We start from the raw sequence: 19,671 nt of genomic DNA on the forward strand, positions 1-19,671 counted from the left end.
TCCCGCTACACTTAGACTTTTTGTATTTAACTTTAAAGGAAGCTTCATTCACCTGTTTAATGGTTGTGTTCCCACAGCGGCGGCACTTTGTTGAGGTCCCGGTGGTTTATATGAACCACGTTAGCAGGAGATCAGATGAACGGCAGCTCATATCACATAGCACATGCTTTTATCTCTGGGGGCTGTTTGAGAACAGCTGCTCCACCACGACTTTCAGTCAACAAGAATCAGATGCACTTATATTTTAGGAAGCAGCCGGTTACTGACTCTCTCCCGCTTGTCTTTTCTTTAGGATGTGCAGCGTTGCAGCTCCTCATCGGTTCCTCTGCAGATGATAAAGGTGAGTCGGCCTAAAGAATCTCAGGGTTGAAGGGTTTCGATGGTTCAGTGGGAACAACCAGGAGGCTATGATAAGGCCTGACGAGGAAAGTCTTAAAAATCTTAAAAGCTGCTGCCGAAGTTATTCTCTTCTGTCCTGAAAAGGATTTTTCCACAACTTTGTGTGTGGATGAATATATTTTCTAATTCAGAACAAGAACCAGACGAAACCAGACAAGCGACTGATGAGACTTCTTTTAAAGTCCACCAGGCTCAGGCTTGAGGAAGCCTCATGTGACCCTGCACAAAGAAGAACTAATTAGCTTTTTCTACAATAAAAAAAAAGAACTTCAGAGGCGGAAACCACACAACTTTGTGAGCCGCCTGAACCCCTCATGAACTCTGGGAACAAGAAGATTTTATTAGCTGGGGTTTCTTTGAAAGTGAAAGCTGTTTCCTCACAGCTCTGAAGGAAAACAGGATTCAAAGTCTGAAAGTCGTGTTAAGAATTTGGAACGAGAGTTTGGGAAGTTCATGAAAGCCAAACTTTGATCCCTGAAGTTAGTCTGAATGTTGAGTGAAGGATGTGAAACCCTGACTCTCTTCTTCTCCGCTCACAGATCTTTGTCCCTGCGTTCAGAGCTGAGTCAGAGCCGTAAGTGACTCCTTAAATATCTTTTATTTTCTGTTTTTCTTTTTTGTTTCATCGTCTAAAAGCTCCTCTCTAACTTTTAGCACATTTTCCAGCTGCTCGTAGCTCTGTTCCTGAGGGACAGTTTAGTCTTTCGGATGTTTCCTTCTTTCTTTTTCCATCGTGGAGGGATGGAGCTACCGATATTTTTAATTAGCTTAGCCTCCTTAGCTCTATTGCTGTGATGTCACGTTTATAAATTAATATTCTGTTCAACTTGGACGTCACTAAATGCCTTAAAAATAAAAGGCACCGCTTTTGGACAAAGTTTGTCTGTTTTCAGTCTTTAAACACCGTTTCAGAAGAACCAGTTTGTCTCCGGTATCAGATAAAACCTGATCCAGACCCAGACCTAGTTCAGACATCACATTAAGATCCGATCACACAGAGACAGGTCTGAACACCCGGAGGACGCATCATGATCTCTGACCACGTCGTGTCCTCGTTTCTTTGGCTCCTATGAGCTTCTAGTCTTTTTATTTTTACTCTCTGTTATTTATACATTCTATGACTTGCACTGGAGTGGAGATAAATTCTATTCTATTCTATTCTATTCTATTCTATTCTATTCTATTCTATTCTATTCTATTCTATGTCAGTGGAGTTCTACCTCAGTCATTCAGAAGTCTGAGGTCTGGTCACTGAATGATTGGAAAGCTCAGGTCTGATGTTAATGCGAGGCCGTTTAAAAACGAGTGCATGCTGTATTTTTAATGGATGTGCGACGTTTTGAGAAAGTAAGAATTTGTCTCGATTAGTTCTCTGCAGACGGACCCAGACTCCAGCATCGCGCAGTGGGAACACGACTCGGCTGCTTCTGACTTCTCCCCTGTTCCCCAGTGTTTGTCCACGGGAGGAAGACGAATCAACCAGCCGAATATGAGACAACAAAATCTGAGCATTAACGAATTAAACTTCCAAATATTTCTGGTGGAAAGGCAGCGGAGCCGAGCTGGAGGTCGGACCAGTGCTCGCTCAGCGTCTGGAATGTGTTGCTGTGATTCGGTGAAGTCGTCTCTGGTTCAGGCTGAACTCTTCCTCTGACGGGTGGAAAGGACTTCATGGTATGGATACTTTCCATGACATTTTTGGATCTTGGATTTGAGGCACGGTTCCAGATTCCCTCCTTCACTGACTGCAGAGTGGAATATATGACGACCTGGCTCCTAAAACTGGATTAGATTCAAGAGAGAGAGATTATTTTCCTTACAGTTTTAGAGGATTATTTCATATCTGAATTTAAAACTTCTCTTGAGGTTGGAACGTTTTTGGTTTTTCTGCTACAACGAATGTTTCAGAACCTGCAGCTCAACTCGTCTGTTCTCAGCCGGAGCTGATTATTCAGAAAACTCTTTCCAGCGGAGAAGCGTTCTGTGGACGGGGACCAGCTCGCCCACCATGCTCCCCGGAGGGCTGGTGTCGGGCGGAGGGTGTCGCGGCGGAGGGCTGGGGATGCTCCGGTGGCTGGGCCTCAGGCTGTGGTCCCGCCGGGGGACCCTGGTGTTCGCTCTGCTCTGGTTCGGGTCCTGGTTGTTTCTGAACGGGCTGGTTCTGGTCCACAGGACCATTCTGTCCGACTACTGCACCGACGATAAGAGCAAGAGGATCCTGCAGAGACTGGTGAGTCAAAACTTTAATTACGGCTTCATTTCCTTTAATTGAACGAAACAAATACGGTAACTCCAGACTATTCTCCCTCTAGTTTTTCTCTTTTTTTGTGTCTTTCTCCGTCATCATACTTGTTAAATCCAATCAGCTTTCTGGTCGGACTGTTCTCTCAGAGCTGGAGCTTCTGTTTGTTTAGGATCCTCCTCACATGTGGACTAATCTGGTTGTCTCGGCCTCGTAAGAAAATGGTCTCACCAAAAAAATATCAACCCGTCAGTTCTATGAATCGATATCGTTTCTTGAATGAATGAGTCACTGATTGATAGTGACTGAGTCTTGATGCTGCATCAGCCTTTGTGTTTGTGCAACAGATGGATTTTATTGCGAAGCCCTTTTATACGTCTGACTGCGTTACTTCTGCTTGGACGGTTAATCGAGCCGTGACGTCTTTGTGCTGCAGCGACGGGAAAAGTGCAACATTTGCATTGTGGTTTCTGTTTTATTTATTGTAGCTAAACTACACTTTGGGCCAACATCTACTATTAATTCCCTGATATTACATCCCTCAACAGAGAACAATACCATTCTGTGTTCAGCTCTTGGAAGCGGGTTTCCAGTACATTAGCGGAGGAATGAAGTGCAGGCGGCGTCTATCTGGAAGGAAGGAAAGTTGGAAATCTGTTGTGAGGAATGTGAAATAATTGCTGTTAATGAGCCAAAAGCTAAGCTAAGTCCCTCTACAGATGAACACCTACGTCATAAACAGAAACACCATCTCTAACGTCAAATACTTCTCATCAATATTTATTATATAAGTACAACAATACCTGGTAAACTGAAGTATTTTTCTTTTATTTTAAACAATAAAGGTCTCATTGAGATCGTACGTCCTCATATGGGGACGTTTGTAGCAGTTTTTTCTGCTTCATTTAGACTTTTAGCCTCATAACTAGATTCTAGTTGGTGTAAAAACATGAAGGAGAGAGTTTCACTGGATTCATTCTGCAGACGATCTCGTAACAAAACTGCAAAAATGTGCAAAACTTCATCAGATTTTACAATTGAAACTAGTTTTTTATGCTTATTTACGTTTCCAGTTTACGTAACAAATTCCATCAATATTAACAAGATATAGCTTCACTAATTAGCAAATTCTCATCTGAGGACATTGAGAATTCATTATTAATAATTCTGTCTTTGCACAGTCATGTTCAGTTTCATATTTTGTTACATATTGGTGACTTTATTATAATATAAATAATGAAAAAATACTTCCTGTTCAAAGATGATGCTTAGGTTTTATACTTCTTAGTTCCTACTGACAATCGTGGGAGAAACTTTCTAAAAGGGTAGAAATGACAGACTGACTATAAAAAATGCTTTGACCAGATGGATTCCATTGGAAATTACCTCTAAATTATATTTATTCAGGAACGTTACAAGACCAAAGGAATAAATATGAGTAGATAGAGATCAATGAAATATTAGAGGCTTAATTAATAATTAATATTATTTAGTTATTGGACTGTTGCATGTCAACAGTGGCCTGAATATTGTCACACGCTGTTGCCTTTTTGTAAACCCCAAGTTTCCATATCTGCCCATAGAGTCCTGAACAAAAGTCCTATAATGTACAATAAATTAACCCCTTCAGTGCAGTGCTGTTAGTTTATTTAAACGTAAAACTGCATTATGAGCTCTACTATATTGTGCTCTGTGGTAACGTTTTACTGTAGCAGATGGTTCTGAGCAACGGCACATCAGGTATGTACATTCATTTTCGTCAAAATAAATTTAAGCTTCTGGTACAATAATTTGTCATTTCCCATCTGTCAACACTGGTCCTGAAGTCGGGTACAGATGCACTGTGGTCCAGAGTCCAGATGCAGCCAAGTCTCTGCAAAACACAAACACTGCTCACAGATGGTGCAGCCAGTTTGTATTACGACTTTATTCTCAAAGTGCATGATGTGAAAAAAAATAAATAAATAAAAATTCTCATGTGTGGCCCGAATAGTCTCCTGTAAACTACCTTTAGTTATGTGTTATTCACGCGTTGTCATGTCAGATTAACCTGTGGGCCGTGCGCTGCCATAAAAATCTGGCTGAAAGGTTGTTAGTCTCATGCAACTCAGAGCAGCAACACAACGAAAACCACATGGGTGAAAGTGACCGATGTTACTGTCCCCGGGTTAATGACTTTCCTCCGTCCCAACATTTATGTAGTGGAGCTCTTACCAGTCTGACTGATTCAGTAAACATTCAGACAAACTGCTGGAGGTCAGTAGTGTTTAATGGTCTGCTGTCTACTGCCGCACTGAGGTACATTCCTTAATTTATTTCAGGTTCTCGCCATTTACATTCCTCCTCCACGTGTTCTTTCTTTCTTTTCACCTAATCCGTCATCCCTGTGTTTGAATAAGCTCACTTCCTTATGGTGCGTTCTATTGTACTTGGAAGTCAGAATTTCCGAGCTCCAAATTTTTCAACTGAAAGGTTCCCTGAAGATGTATTTTCTACTCAGAAAGTTGTAGAATCGTCACTACCCCTGAGTTCAGTTTCCAAATGATGTTACAATGTAGTTTAAAGATTTACACATTTCCATGTGTTACATGGGAACTAGAAGCCCATGTGACGCTAACAATGGCTAAAAGCAGTAGCCTGGTAAAACCAGAACAAAACCAAACACCGTTGTGGCGAACTGGGATTAATGGTGGATTTTTTGTACAATTAAAACTTTGGAATATTTTATATATTTCTGCCTCGTGTGATCTTGTAGATTCATCTCCGTAAATAATTCTAGTAAAAAAAAAAAAAAAAAAAAAGTTTTCTGTTCATTTAGAATTTGTGTAACTTAAATATTCCAAAGGGTCACTACACCAGCAGGTGGAAAAACATGCGGACGAGGTAGAAAACTTCATTTAATTTTAGGGTTGAAACCTATTTATTTATTCTTAATTATTTAACTCTTAATTAATGATGATTAATTGATATGATTCACAAATTTAACAAATTTTTCAATTGCAATGAGCTACAACGTCGCTAATTAGTAAGTACTTGTTTGAAGACGTTGGGACTTCATTGTTCTGTCTTTGCTCAGCCATGTTCAGGTGTTGGAAAATTTTTATATTTTGTCATATCATTATAATAAAAATAATGAAATAATCCCAGTGTCCACATATGAGGACATTATTTTTTATATACATCCTGTTAATCCCAGGTTGTAGTAAGGATATTAGTTAATATCAATAATTAAAAAAATAATAATAATTCACTTTGCACTCAAAAAATGTAAATATTGGACACACCAAGTTATATCGGGACAAGTCAAGCACTTTCACGGAGGCGGCCATCTTGTTTTCCAACTTCTGTAACTGTAAGGCCGATAACTCAGGTGTGACGTCATTCCCTTCGTTCCTGTCGACAGTCTAAATCTGCCTGAAACAGAACCAAAGAAGAAGTCGTCTCTGACGTCTCCGTCCACATTGATTCCAGCTTTGGTTCATCTTTGTTTTTCTACCTCCATGTTTCTGGAAACACCTCGAACTTGGAGCAAACACCCTCAGAGAGAATGGATTTATTCCAATAATCAGAGAGGAACAGGCACTTTAACAGTTTAGGTGATTATTAAGAGATCAGATTTTCCTCTGATTCGACTCAGTTGTGATGTGAGGTGGTGACAGCTTTACCCTTTTATAATGAGTTCAATGGTAGAATAATAATATATGCGAAGAGAGCATCAATAACATGATTTAACAGCATGTTGTAGGAAACACTGTTATTGTTGGAGAAAAATAGTTAATCAAACTCCTGAAAAGATTCCCAGAGAAATAGTTTTCCCATCACACGGGCTATGAAGTCATTTTCGCTGTCTGATATGAAGCCTCTCACAGATCCAAGCTGCCAGATGACAGCATCTCAAATAAACACAGAGATCTAAAGTCAATAAAAGTGAATGTTTGCTGAACATCCATCACCGTGTTTGAAATATTTCTCCTGTCTCAGCTCTCAGAGCTCCAGCAACATGTTGACTGAGAGCAACAATAGCTTTTCTGTTTCCAGAAGCTAATTTGGCTCAGTGAGCAGCTCTAACGCAGGACAGATGCATGAGGAAGCAAAAAAATACACTGCAGCATCCAAGTTTGGTGAATCTGTTTTAAATGCAGAGCTTTAATGAGGGACGGTTGGCAGCAGGTTTTCAGCTCAGATTTCTCAGTGGTCGGGGTTCAGGCTTGTCCTGAACTGCTTCAGGTGTTGGAGTAACCTGAACAAAAGTCTGTCAATCCCTTGCTTCTTATCTCCTTCCTGGAGACTCATCCCTCCATTCTTAGACTTGTCAACCTGCTTTTGAAGCAGCGGATTAGACGGCAATTTGTGTTGAAACTCGTTTTCAGCAGCGCACTTGAATCCCTGTGGTCTGCAAACTCTGTAAATTTCACTTTGTGTTTATTTAAAGGTAATAAATCACGCGGGCATATGAGCCAATGCCAAGAAACTGAACTAAACATTAAAATGAGAGTGAATAAGAGACGTTAAAGAGCTTTCAGAGGTTAAAGAGCTGGCTGACCCTAACCCTAACCCTCCTCATAACCCCAACCCCACCTAAGGGCTTTAACCTCCTCAGACCCTGTGTCCCCAAAAGTTTTAGGTTTTATTGCAGCTTATTCTGCTTCATTTAAACCTATTGTCCTCATTAGTGAACACTTTGGTCTGCCACCTGGAGGTAGCAAAGGTTAAAACGTATTTATTTATGCTTATTTACATTTCTAGTTTCATATGACTCTGCTAATTTTTGCTAATTAGCAAGTACTCGTGTGAGGACGTTGGGACTTCATTGTTTGCAATTCTCTCTTTGATCAGCCATAAAATGAACAGTTTTATATTTTGTCACACATTGGTGACTTTATCATAATATAAATAATGAAATAATCCCAGTGTCCACATACGAGGACATTGACGTTTTCAACAACTACCAGTATTGAAAAGATGACACTTTATACGTCTTAGGTCCGACTGATCCCAAATACCTTGGAGGAATTAAAAATGCAGATATGCAAATAAAAGGTCAGGTCTCAGGAAGTTAAACTATTTGTTAACTTGTTATGTTTCATTCACTTGTTGACATGACAGATTAACCAAACCGGAGACAGGATGAGAGCTGAGCACGGTACGTTGACATAAAAATCTGGTTTCAAGTTCTTACCATGGTCTGATGTAAATCACAATGCAGGAGTGGTTACGTGAAGTTTTATTATTTTGGAAATTTGTTCCAAAGACTTTCATGATGAAAATGCTGCATTCTGGGCGTAGAGTCAGACCAGCTATATCTAGAAACCAGGCTCCATCAGACTGAGGCATCCACTGACAAACCTCATTAAAATCACCTCGTTTAATGCTCTGCAACCAACCTTCATACCAGCTACTGCTTTTATTTGTTCATCTCTGCATCACTGGAGCATCAAAAAGAAGCAGAACACAAGTGTCATACTGAAAGTGAAATGTGTTTTTTTGCTCTTTCGCCTCTTTTCAAAGACCAGAGAAGTCCCAGAACAAAGTCATACTGCCCAAATCAAGAAACCCCAAAAAACATTTTCTGGCTGATAAGGCTTCTTCGACCGATGAGGTCCTGTAGTGATACATCTGTAAATAGAATATCTCTAGTCAGGTCGGTGGAGAACAGAATTAAAACTTCATTCTCAGGATGAACATTTGTGTGTCCACTGTGTGTTGGACTGATGTCATGGGACGTAGACAAAAATACACTCCTGGGAAACTCTGGCTGCTGCTAGTTTATCTCCCACACATGGTTTCAGTATAAGAGCTCACTAGATACTTCCTTTGTTACACCTGGCCACCGCTTTTCCATATCAAAGATTTTTTAAGGTTAACTGAGGAGGTTTGGAGACTCGTCTTTGGCTCAATTTTGCCCGAAGTTCATCAACTTCACCATTGTTGAAAGAGAAGCAGAATGGACATGTGTTGCTATTATTTTGACATGTAGTTCAACACCGGAGCAGGCTTAAAGATTTAGATTAAAATGGACCGACTATTGTACCTAATGATATGCCCGTCCACATTAAAGTTTTACTGCCTAAACCGAGCTCTATTTTATGGTTTGGAGCTAGATGTTGACTGACTTCTCACCCTCAGTCGGTTTTCTATCCACACTCTTAAATAAATTAGACACCTCACAGAATAAAGCAGAATAAACAATGTTTTCTTCATTATGAGACACACATCAAAGAGGAGCGTCCGTATCATATCACAGCTTCAAACGCAGTCAGAATGTAAATCTCTCCATCATATCTGCGTGGATCACAGACGTGTCAGAGTTCTGAGAGAATGATACCGGTACAATAGACATCTGAGAGCATAAAGCATCTTCTGGTTGTTGTTGAAACTGGGATGTATCCGACTGTTTTAATAAATGTGGCAAGTAAAGACAGATAAATGATACGGTTTAGTTTATTGCAACCCTCCTAACCCTCTCCCTGTCTGTTCATCCAGTTCTCACAAGTATTAGTTAGACTAGGGGTTATACCGACTAGTCGACTTTATACTGCCTCTGCACAAAATACTGCAGTTCATCAAGTGGCCACTGGAGGCTACAGCCTGGTACTAAATATTAATTTGGTCTCAACAGTGTATTTCACTATTCCTGACAACACGGTCCCCATGTCCAAATTTGGAGTATCCAAATGTGGGCGGAGTAAAGCTCATCCAACATGCGAGGGCAATCACAGGCCCCGCCCACTTCAGGCTTCTTTTTTGAGGCTCAGAATCGTCACGATGGGTTTGTCCATAGTATAAACAGTCAATGGTTGGTCGTGACTTTAAGCAGGAAGTTGACTAGTCCTCCTACAAGACAGGTGAGGAGTCCAGTGGGTTGTTGCAGGAAACTAGCCGCAAATACTGCAATGCATCTGAAAAGGCATCAGAGGAACGGTCCAAATTAACCGACTGAAAACTTCACCAAACATCCTGCGGTAACAGAGAGACGGAGGCTGCACATCAACTATTTGTTGGTGAATTTCATTGTCTAAATTTATTAAATTTTGGAGACTTTGGAGATATATCGGATTTTACATTACATTCCACGGCCATGTGAAAGTCTCCTTCATATGGATGTAACTGAGCTAATAGTCCAGAGCCTCCTGGTGGATCATAAGTTCATGGTGTTTATCTTCAACAAGTTATTTAAGACCAACTGATGCAATGAGGAGCTTCTCATTTCCTCCACATCCCGTGGTGGTGGAGAAGATGTTAGTCTGGTGGAGAAGGGTCAAAGCATTGGCTGCATCAAGCAGAGGAAACATCTAGAAACTACTAAAACTGGCTTAAGACCTTTATTACAGACTGGAAGGACAGTGGAGAACCATGGTCTACCAGGAAGAAATAAATCCTGATTGATGGAGAAACGTTTGGAAGAAAAGCAGCAGTAGAACTCAGGGTTGTGTTTAATAGTGGAAGGAAGAGCATTTCACACCATGGACAATGTGAAGGGAACTCAAGGGACTGGGACTGAACAGAAAACCACTAATCAGGGAGGACAACCGGGAAAAAAGGCTCCAATCTGCTAGGGAGCATACATGTCTCGTCCACTTTTCCTCGGATACCCCAGAACTTTTGGCTCTGCCTGTAGCTATGGTCTGATCCTCAGACGGCTGTTAATAGGTGAGCGAGTTCATTTCCCACGTCAACAACCTCGGTTTGTTCTAAATTTTAATAATATTCACATAGGTTGTTTTATAAGACTTTAATGATACGTTACAGCGTAGCTTCATCGACATCTGGCCCGTTGGTTATTTTATTGTTCTTTATTCATCACATTTATAGTTTTGTCTATAAATTATTCCTTTACCTCAGTCATCTCATCAGGACTAAAGAAGTATTTGTCGTGGGTTGTCATGAATAGCTGTTGTTAGTTAAGAGTTTGATATAAACCGACTTCAGCTGCTTCTCCTGTCTGTACAGTCTGAGTTATTGTCCACACATGGTTTGTGTTGAAGGAGAAATCTGTATGTTTCTGGTGATCCTCTCACTATTTATAGCCCAGAGGCTGATGTGTTACATGGTCCAACCCTGTCCCTACATGTCTCTGGCATTCCTCTGCCTATTTATGGCCTGACACTAGATTTTTAAAGGCCTACTTCTGTTTTTGAATGCAGCCTGGTTTGTTCCTTAACAGGGAATTTAGTGAGAGAAGGTTCATGTGTGGGCCAACTCTGTGACTCCTATGGGTCAGGAGCATAGACTGTGTGTATAATAAAAATATCCTCTTCCTCTCATTGGCTGAACTGACGCTGTTTTCCCATGGATACGAGTAGCGCCATCTTGTGACTTTAGAGCCAGAGTGTGATCAGTACACTCCGAAGGCGGAGCCACGATACTGATGCCCCGCCCGGAGCTTGTGACCTATACTGCAGCCTCCAGCCACCAGGGGGAGATCTGCTTGCTTTGGCTTCACTTTGGCAGTTCCGCCGTCCATATTTATCTGATCTGTGACCATTAGTCTAACTTGTTACATATTTAGGAGATTTCTAATTGTACACTGCACACTTTGCATGAACTTACAGTCTGTTTGACAGTCATGTAAGGTCAGTCAGGTCAGCCAAATTTTTAAATGCTTCCTTTCCACCACATATAATGTGAAAAGACTTCACATTGAGCTGAGTCTATATACCCCCTACAAAAATACGCAAAAGTATGTGGTTGCACATTGCAAACTTGTATTTTGTTGAAAACCTTTTGATTTTATTATAGCACCTACACACTTTTTGTGTAGGAACCTGTGCTAGGTTGAGAGATATTTTCTTAGTCTTCTTTGCAAAAAAGGTTAAATTTCAAAGGCATGTCTTGTGCATGTTTCTCTTCAGATCAACCTTCACATTTTCAATAGGATTCAGGTATGAGCACCGGCTTCTTAGCCTGACAGTTGTGTTTTGTTCCCTCCACATTGACTACCTCGGCCTACAGTAGCGTCGGCGTTCTCACATCCGCTGAGTGGACGAGCTGCACAATCAATTGTCCCTGTTACATTTTGGTATTTGATATTTATGGAGGAAGGAGGAGAGGTTATCATCGATCATCAAGACATTTTCATGGTGGTCTTGGAAATAAAAGCTGGATATTGTGAGGAAAGGCCGGTTCTAGTTATCCTGACCCAGCCAGGGAAACTTTCAGGTCAGTAACTATGAGGCTACCGATGGCTGACAAATAGTTTCTTAAGTTCTGATGAGTAAAATGAATCATTATTTACACCTTTTATGTATATTTTTGTCATTTTCTTGGGTCGACATTGATGCCTCTACTGGATTTGATGTATGTGTTGAATTGTTCTAAGTGAGTTTCTTGCTCCAGTAATGACGTTCATCTCTATATGAGATACCTGTCTACGATGCAACGTCCTGTTTTATTGTGTGTCTGTATGTTGTTGATTGTTCCTACAGCAGTGGCTTCATAACGATCATATTAAGACGTGTTTTGAGTAAGTTTGGAGGTCATTGAAGGCTAAGGTGGAAAATACATGACTGTTCTCTAGAGAGGGTGGTCCCACTAAAACCAACACATCGACATGTCTGTGTGTCGGCTTCCAGTCTGTCCCCTGAGGAATGAAACAAACACAAGGGTCAGAGGCTGCAGCTTGTAACACCGCCAACGGGTAAAGTGTTAATGTTTACACGGTCTTTCATGTTCTGACAGAATCTGCAGAAACGCTGCTGTTACTCTTCATTTCTTTACAGGCATCACTACCATACTGGAGACATACACTTTAAACAATCAAAATTCATATATGACATCAACATGTCACCTACAAACTAATTCAAATAATTCACATTCACAAAGTAAATGTTTACAGTGAACGTTTGGTCTGTGGGATCCTGTGGCAGCTGTTTTCAAGTGTCGTCACGTAGAATAAACACTTGCTTCTTGCAGATTTGGAGGAAACGGCGTCAACATGTTGAAACAAGCCTGAGATATGAGCATTTTTCCACTGATAACAGTTGTGCCCTTATCTCGTGTTCTACAAGTAGAAAGCATCACAGGGCCTCAGGCTGTCAGGTCCATCAACCTGGCACATCTTGACTTGAAAACATTCGCCCAGTCTTCTTTGCAAAAACGCTCCAAACCTCTGAGGTAGAAGGCATCAAAGAGCCAGTGCTCTCCGAGGACGTCGAAACTTTTACCAAAGAAATCATTTGGATTAAAGTGGTGACACGCCAAGATGATGGTCGGCCATTTGTCTGCGTTATTCGAGTAACAAGTAACTGTGACTCTAGTTTTTTTGGCGTGTCCTGCACCGTTGGCTGTAGCTGGACGTCTGCCTGTAGCTTTTTAGCATTTTGAATCACATCTTAGCTGATGAGCTTAGAGAACCAGAGCACACGAAAGCTTCTTCACGGTTTCCGTCTCCTCTGAAATACCATACCAATTTATTTATATAGCAATATATTAAGTACAATACAGATAACAACTCACAATCACAACAAATGAATAAAAACACTGTCGTTGGCTGTAGTCGCTGTGGTGTCCATACCTTTAATCCATAATCTGTAACTAAAAAATGACACCTGGAACAATCACCACATTAAATATTACATATCTGGCTGCAATTTTAAGTTTAGATGTTTGGATCCATCGCTGTTGGATGGTGAAGACCACCAACGTTCGGTCCTGTGGTTTCTCTACAGCTGACTTTGTGCAGATGTTAACGTTATTACCTGAGAGATAAATACTGAAAGCTGACAGGCGGATGAAACTCGAGTAAATCCTGGACTTGTGTTCCCCATGCTGGTGATTTATAGTCTGTCCACTGAACAAACAGATTCATTCTGTCTTCTGACGGCAGCTTGGCTTCCCCACAGACCACAGAGACAAATGAAAGTGGTTCTGCAGGTGTTTGATGAAGGAGTCTGACATTAGGGTTAATCCTAATCCTAGTCCCTAACCCTAGTCCCTAACCCTAGTCCCTAACCCTTTCAGATCCTTCACTCACTAAGTCTAAAGTTTATGCGGAGAAATTGTTGGCTAAACATTTATTTTTTGCTTCAGATAAAACTTTTACTTCCACTGAATGTAAACCAGACAGGAAGTGATGATCCCAGGAACAGCTGTTTAAACAAGACCAGGCTTTGAACAGGGTGCACTTCTCCTTTAGAGGGATAACTCATTAACTTCAGCCCTTATTTCTAGCTCCAACTTTCCCCTGGTCAATGTTAAAAGAGTCCAACTCACAGTCAGAGATTATCTACAAAACCCACGTCACGAGTTGTTTCTCATGAAAATCATCTGCAGCTGCAACGAAGGTGGGAAATAAATCAAAAGCAAGTCCTCGGACAAACAAATAGGATGAGTAAAGGAAAGTCATTATTGATCGGACGGCAATATGCATCCAGCCAAAATAAAGTTAAGAAAAGAATGATAAAAATGAAAGTAGACGGAAGAGAAGGACTTTAAGTTGGCTCATCCTCCCCTTTCTGCAGCCGAATCCGGAAATGTGTCTCTACTCAAATCAGAAATCTTCATTATGATGTGTGCATTCAGAACGCATTAGTCCGGGATGTCAACCAATATGGACGTCACACCAAAGAAAAATAACTAATAAAACACAGGCTGCATGTTAGAGAAGTCAGACACTTTCCCAAACCAACAGGCTGCAGGATGAGGCGTTTAAGGAACATTTGTCCTGGTGAACATCATGATCCCTGGGTGACAATCAGTAACAGTCGGCACATTTCAGCCTTTGGAATAAACTGCGTGTACATGTGAGACCATCCAACGCTAGACTTGACTCTTCCCAGTGTTAAAAAACTCATCCTCTACAAATGTAACTCAAACATTTCATTTTTATATGAAAAACACTCAAAATCCATTTTATTAACCCATTTAATAACATATAAAAGTGAGCAAACTTATAGTTGAGGATTCAGACAGTACAAACATGCAGATATAAACATATATGTACTGTATGAGTTTTTGTGGTGCACAAAAAATAGTGCAGTTGTGAATAAAGAGTATAGAGCCCTTCACAGTTTGTAAACAGTGTGACATTTTTTGAGGGGAGGGGCTTAGCTGGAGGCAAAACATCTCAAACATGCTAGCTTGTAAACGGCCGTTAGCATATTTCAACGGACTGTTTTGGCAAACGAGGAAAACTCATATTTTAGAGAATATACTAATACACTCACTCCCTGAGAGCGTGAGTGTTATTTTTAAAAGTTGACTCTGACTGATGGGACTATATTCACCGACCTCTACACTCTCACCCACTGGATGGACGATTTGACCAAAGGACACAGAGGGGACGAAGTCTGGTCTGTCTTTATCAAGTGAAGCATCTCCAACAAAGATATTACAAGAAGTAAGAGTAACCACTGTGGAGGGGAACGTAGTAAATGCAACTTCTTCTTGGACACGCAGCTAATGTTGTGTTAGTTGTGTGTTTAATGATGGACTACATATTAACCTTCCCTGATATCAAGCGTAAGCTGCAAACACAGAGTTGTTGTTGATTGTCTGACTCCAATCAATTCTTTTAATCGCGTTCAAGTACAGTTGTCTTCGACTCTCAGTGGCTGGTATGTGATAAAACCAGGGAGGAACCCTGAACACAAATATAAAGTCTTTAACACTTTTTTTGTTGCTTAACTTTTGTTGCTTTTGAACTGAGAAGAAAGTTTCTTCCAGTTTGATATATTTATTCTTCCCTGCGTGTTGAGCTTTTTCCAACATGTTGGCCTGACTTTAGACAGAAAATCATTTATTGCGACATTCTTTGTTAATGTGGCTGAAAATGACAAGAAGAAATTCATTCTAACCACACACTCTCCAAAATTCACATCCTCTGTTCCAAACAATGAATTACAATTTTGGCCAAAACGAAATTAACTCTGTCCCTGCTATTCTGCTGTAAAACATTCTCTGCGTAGAGTCCACATGAACACATGAAGGGAAACACAAGTAAACACAAAATGCAGTTTTTAAAAGAAGCTGTGTTGTTGAGAACTTCAATGAGTCTTTTCCAGTTGTGTTCGACTTTTGTTCCACTCATCTTTGCAGAGTTGTTGTAATTCAGCCTCACTGGAGGGTTCTCCAGCATGAACCTGCTTTTTAAGCATCTCAGTAGGATCCAGATAAGGACTTAAACTAGGACACTCCACAGTCTTCATGTAGTTTGTCTCCATCCATTCAGAGGTGGACTTGCTTCTGTGTTCTGGATCATTGACCTGCTGCAGAACCCAAGTTCTCTTCAGCTTGAGGTCCCTCCAGAAATCTTTTGCTCTTTTACTCCAGATTTTTCAACGCCAGGAGTTTTCTGTGCAGAGTTTGTTCCAGCTGTTTTTAAACTGACTTCAGGGTTTGGATGCACGTCTCCTCCTCTGCAGATTGATGAATGTGTTGCATCATGTTAGAGTCCTGGTGTTCTGAGACAAGTTTGAGGAATAATAAAAAAAAAACACAACAAAGATGTTTGGGAAACTAAAACTCACCAAGAAGCTTTCAGTTTTCATTCGTATTGAAATGCATAAACTTGTGCGGGTGTTCATGTTGTGTACCTCCTCTTTGTGCAGCCAGTTGGCCTCTTAACCTCACTGCTACAGTATAAATGTTTGGTATATTGCCTTCCAGCCAGTCTAAGAAGACGTGTGATAATTGAAGTGGCAGCTGGAGTTAAATCTCTGTTAGCTGAACATCGGTGTGTCTGACCTTTTCTTAACGTTGCTGCAGGAATTTAATCAGCTCTGCTCCTCTGGAAGCGTTTCAGTCTCAGCTGCAGCGTCTGTTCAGAGGCAGAAATGTCAGAGTGTGAATTGCTGTAATCACTCTGAGCCTCTACCGCAGATACATCCACCGTTAATGTGTCTGACGAAGTCGACATGTGGAATCGCAGGAATCAGTGACTTTACTCTTTACTTTCTGTTCCTTTATATGTCCTCTTTCGTTAAAGCCAGAGGCCACATGTTCAGCTTAAAGCACAGATGTGTGGAGGTGATCCGGGAAACGTCTGACCTCATTTGAGTCGAGTTTCGCTTTGTGCACTGGACACAAGGCCCTGGAGTGAACTCCCTGACTGAGATGCATAAATGGATGCTAACCCTTTATAGGACACTCTTTGAAATACATGGACAGTCGTAGTTTCAACCCTAGAGTGTTATTATAGGGCAGAAGATGAGTTTTTTTTAAAACTTATTTTTACATTTTTCATTTCACTTACTTTCAACCTCCTGTGACCTGAGCTTGTGTTTGGTTTGCATTTTTAATTTCTGCGAGGTATTTGGGATCAGTCGGACCAGAAGACGTAAAAAAACTAAGTGGGCACCTCCCTTTATATCATGCACTCGTCTAAGAAGAACTGGAAGTCTGAGATCTGGTTATCACTTCATCACTTAATTTATTGTTATTATTTTTTAAAGTCTAGGAACTATGCAGGATATTTCTATGAATCACGGTAGGTTATCTTTAAACGGCCCCCGCAAGTAAAATAAATCTCACTCCAAGTTAAATTCAAAACTTGAGATAAAGCAACCTGCACTGGGCCCGTAGCATTTAGCCACTGCTTCATTTAAAGGGATATTCCCTCTAGTGTACAACATGTCATGTTTATAAATTCATGTTTAGTATTAAACTGAATGAGAGTGAACGTCCCCAAATGACCAGAAAACTATTTAATGCAGATCCAACAACCTTTACTCTCTCTCTCTTCTGAAGAGGCTTTGATTCCATTTACTGCACAGACCTCATTATGATAATTATCCGAGTAAATTACAACATTTCCAGTCACTGTACGTCTGCACAGTCCATCCGAAGGTCCAGATATCAGCGTGGCTCATCGATCTGTATTCAGCCACGTCGCGTCCAAGAAAGACAGAACAGAAGGTCAGAGTGACAGAGATAAGATGAGACCAGAGACGTTTCAAAGAGTGAGAGCAGAGCTGAGATGAGGGCTGAATACCAACGAGGAGCCTGCAGGATCGCAACGAATTCTCTCAGAAGCCACCGCTGACCCCGAAAACTCTCTGAGACGACGCTGAGCTCTGGAAATATTCTCCAGGACGACGTTCCTCACATACACGGTTCAACTTCCTGAAGCACTGATCATCAGACACAAACCTCTGGTTGATGTTTGGATGAGACGGTTCATCGCTCTCGCTCTGAATCCAGGTTTATAATGAGACAAACAGACACAACTTAAATAACACTGACCAAGAAATGAGACCAAATGAAAACTAAGCGCTGCTGGTTCATCACCTCTTAGCACAAAACAATCAATTTATCCAAAAAGAGTTTTAAAAGGACTTTTGTTGAGAAGATGTTTCATCTGAGGGGCTTCTTCAGTTCTGGAGGGAAGTTTGAGGTTTAATTAGGTCCAGATACAGAAAGATTCATTAGTCCCTGATTAATCCCTGATGTACAGACACACAGAACACACAAAAATAATTCACAGCAGTACAGGGTTTATAATTAACAGAAGGCAGAAAGCAGAATAAATAGGTAAATAGTAATAAAAGAGAATACTTTTCTTTAAAAAAAAAGATAAAAAATAAAATAAGAAACAATGAAACCCGAGAGTAAAAGGTAACGTACTTATTAGAAACTAGTTTCAAGTTTTCAACTTTTTTAATTTGCACATTTTTTAAAAATACACATTAAATATTAAAACAAAGAAATAATAATAATAATAGAACAGTGACATATACAGTGTATATATATATATGTGACATATAATATATATAAATATTAATTAATTAATTAATTGATATTACAGTGTTGTGTTGTTATAAAACATGGTGAAGATAATAATAATAAAAATTAAGAAAGCACCAAGTTAAAAAGATAAAATTTATAAAATAAATTTATGACTAAAGTGTGTTGTAGCCAGTGATCACTAACCCTGTATTTAACAGTGTAATAAGGAATAAATGATCTTGAGAAGCTTCGTGAGTAAAAACCATCAAAAAACTGGAGCCACTGAAGTCGTTAACGTCTAGATACCGACCGTCCAGTCTCAAACCTGTTCACTACATTTCTATGAGATCAAACCTCAGCATCTCCTCTGGTCATAATGACAGTGATAGGAACCCACACACCTTCAGATTTAAACCTCAAACCTCCTCCAGCCCTTTAGAGCTGAACGAGCTCCTCAGATGAAAAGTCTTCTCTAAACAGTTTAAACTGTTTTGATATAAACCTGAGAACCTGAGTTATTCTGATTCATTTTAGCCAAACTGTATAAAACTCTGGGATTAGTTTTATTTTTCAGTCAGAGGCAAACAGCTGCCTGGTGGTGAAGTGTTATTATTCTAATAATTATAAAAGACATTGAAGTGGTGAGGACTCGGATCAGGTGTGGATCTATCTGGATTCACATCTGATCTGAGTGTAAACAGTCGTCTGTGTTCGCTGCACGAGGCTCGTAGATCAAACCACGTCGCCCTGAGCCGAGTCTCTAACCACAGACTCTCTCCTTTCATGCTCCCCTCAGAATCAGCCTTTTGTCTGTGTGTGTGTGTGTGTGTGTGTGTGTGTGTGTGTGTGTGTGTGTGTTTGTGTGTGTGTGTGTCCATATTTGCATGCGTCCCGTCTCCTCCTCTCGGCCTCTTAAAGCTCAGGAGTTTTCTCCCCGTGAAGATAAATGGGAGTTTTGACAGACTTTAAATGCAGCAGCCAAAACACAAACTGGCTCTAGTTGCATCATTGTGTCAAACTATTGTCGCTAACACAACAAACCACAGCTGTGAGTCTGAGGCCGATGAGCAGCAGCTCGTTGTGTTTATGAGGAAAAACCTTCAGCTGTTGTTGTTTTGCAGATGTTCAGACTGTGTGTGTGTGTGTGTGTGTGTGAGCAGAGTGACTGTGTCGCACTATAAGAAAAGAGAAACTCACACACACAAAAAACATTTTTAAGAAGTAAACAACACATTTTCATGGGACCAATTATGCAAATTCATAATCTTCTTCCTCCACTTCTCTAAATACCTTCGTTCATCTTCTGTAACTTCTTTTTCTTCACTGCTTTGGATTTGTTTGTGTTGTTCATTTATTATTTGTGTTGA

The 19,671-nt window shown here is 40.5% G+C and overlaps 1 protein-coding gene across 2 annotated transcripts in view; it reads left to right on the forward strand.

Moving 5' to 3' along the window:
- Positions 1–19,671, forward strand: part of dipk1c (divergent protein kinase domain 1C) — a 42,146-nt gene that overhangs the window by 1,371 nt on the left and 21,104 nt on the right. For both annotated transcript variants that reach the window (XM_047568816.1, XM_047568817.1), the window contains exons 2-4: positions 293–340; positions 939–973; positions 1,768–2,629. In XM_047568816.1, the coding sequence (XP_047424772.1) occupies positions 2,408–2,629 (222 nt within the window). In that variant the 5' untranslated portion in view covers positions 293–340; positions 939–973; positions 1,768–2,407. The remainder of the gene's footprint in view (positions 1–292; positions 341–938; positions 974–1,767; positions 2,630–19,671) is intronic.

Source organism: Mugil cephalus, chromosome 18 (genome assembly GCF_022458985.1).
Source record: "Mugil cephalus isolate CIBA_MC_2020 chromosome 18, CIBA_Mcephalus_1.1, whole genome shotgun sequence".
In the NCBI taxonomy this organism is placed as follows: domain Eukaryota; kingdom Metazoa; phylum Chordata; class Actinopteri; order Mugiliformes; family Mugilidae; genus Mugil; species Mugil cephalus.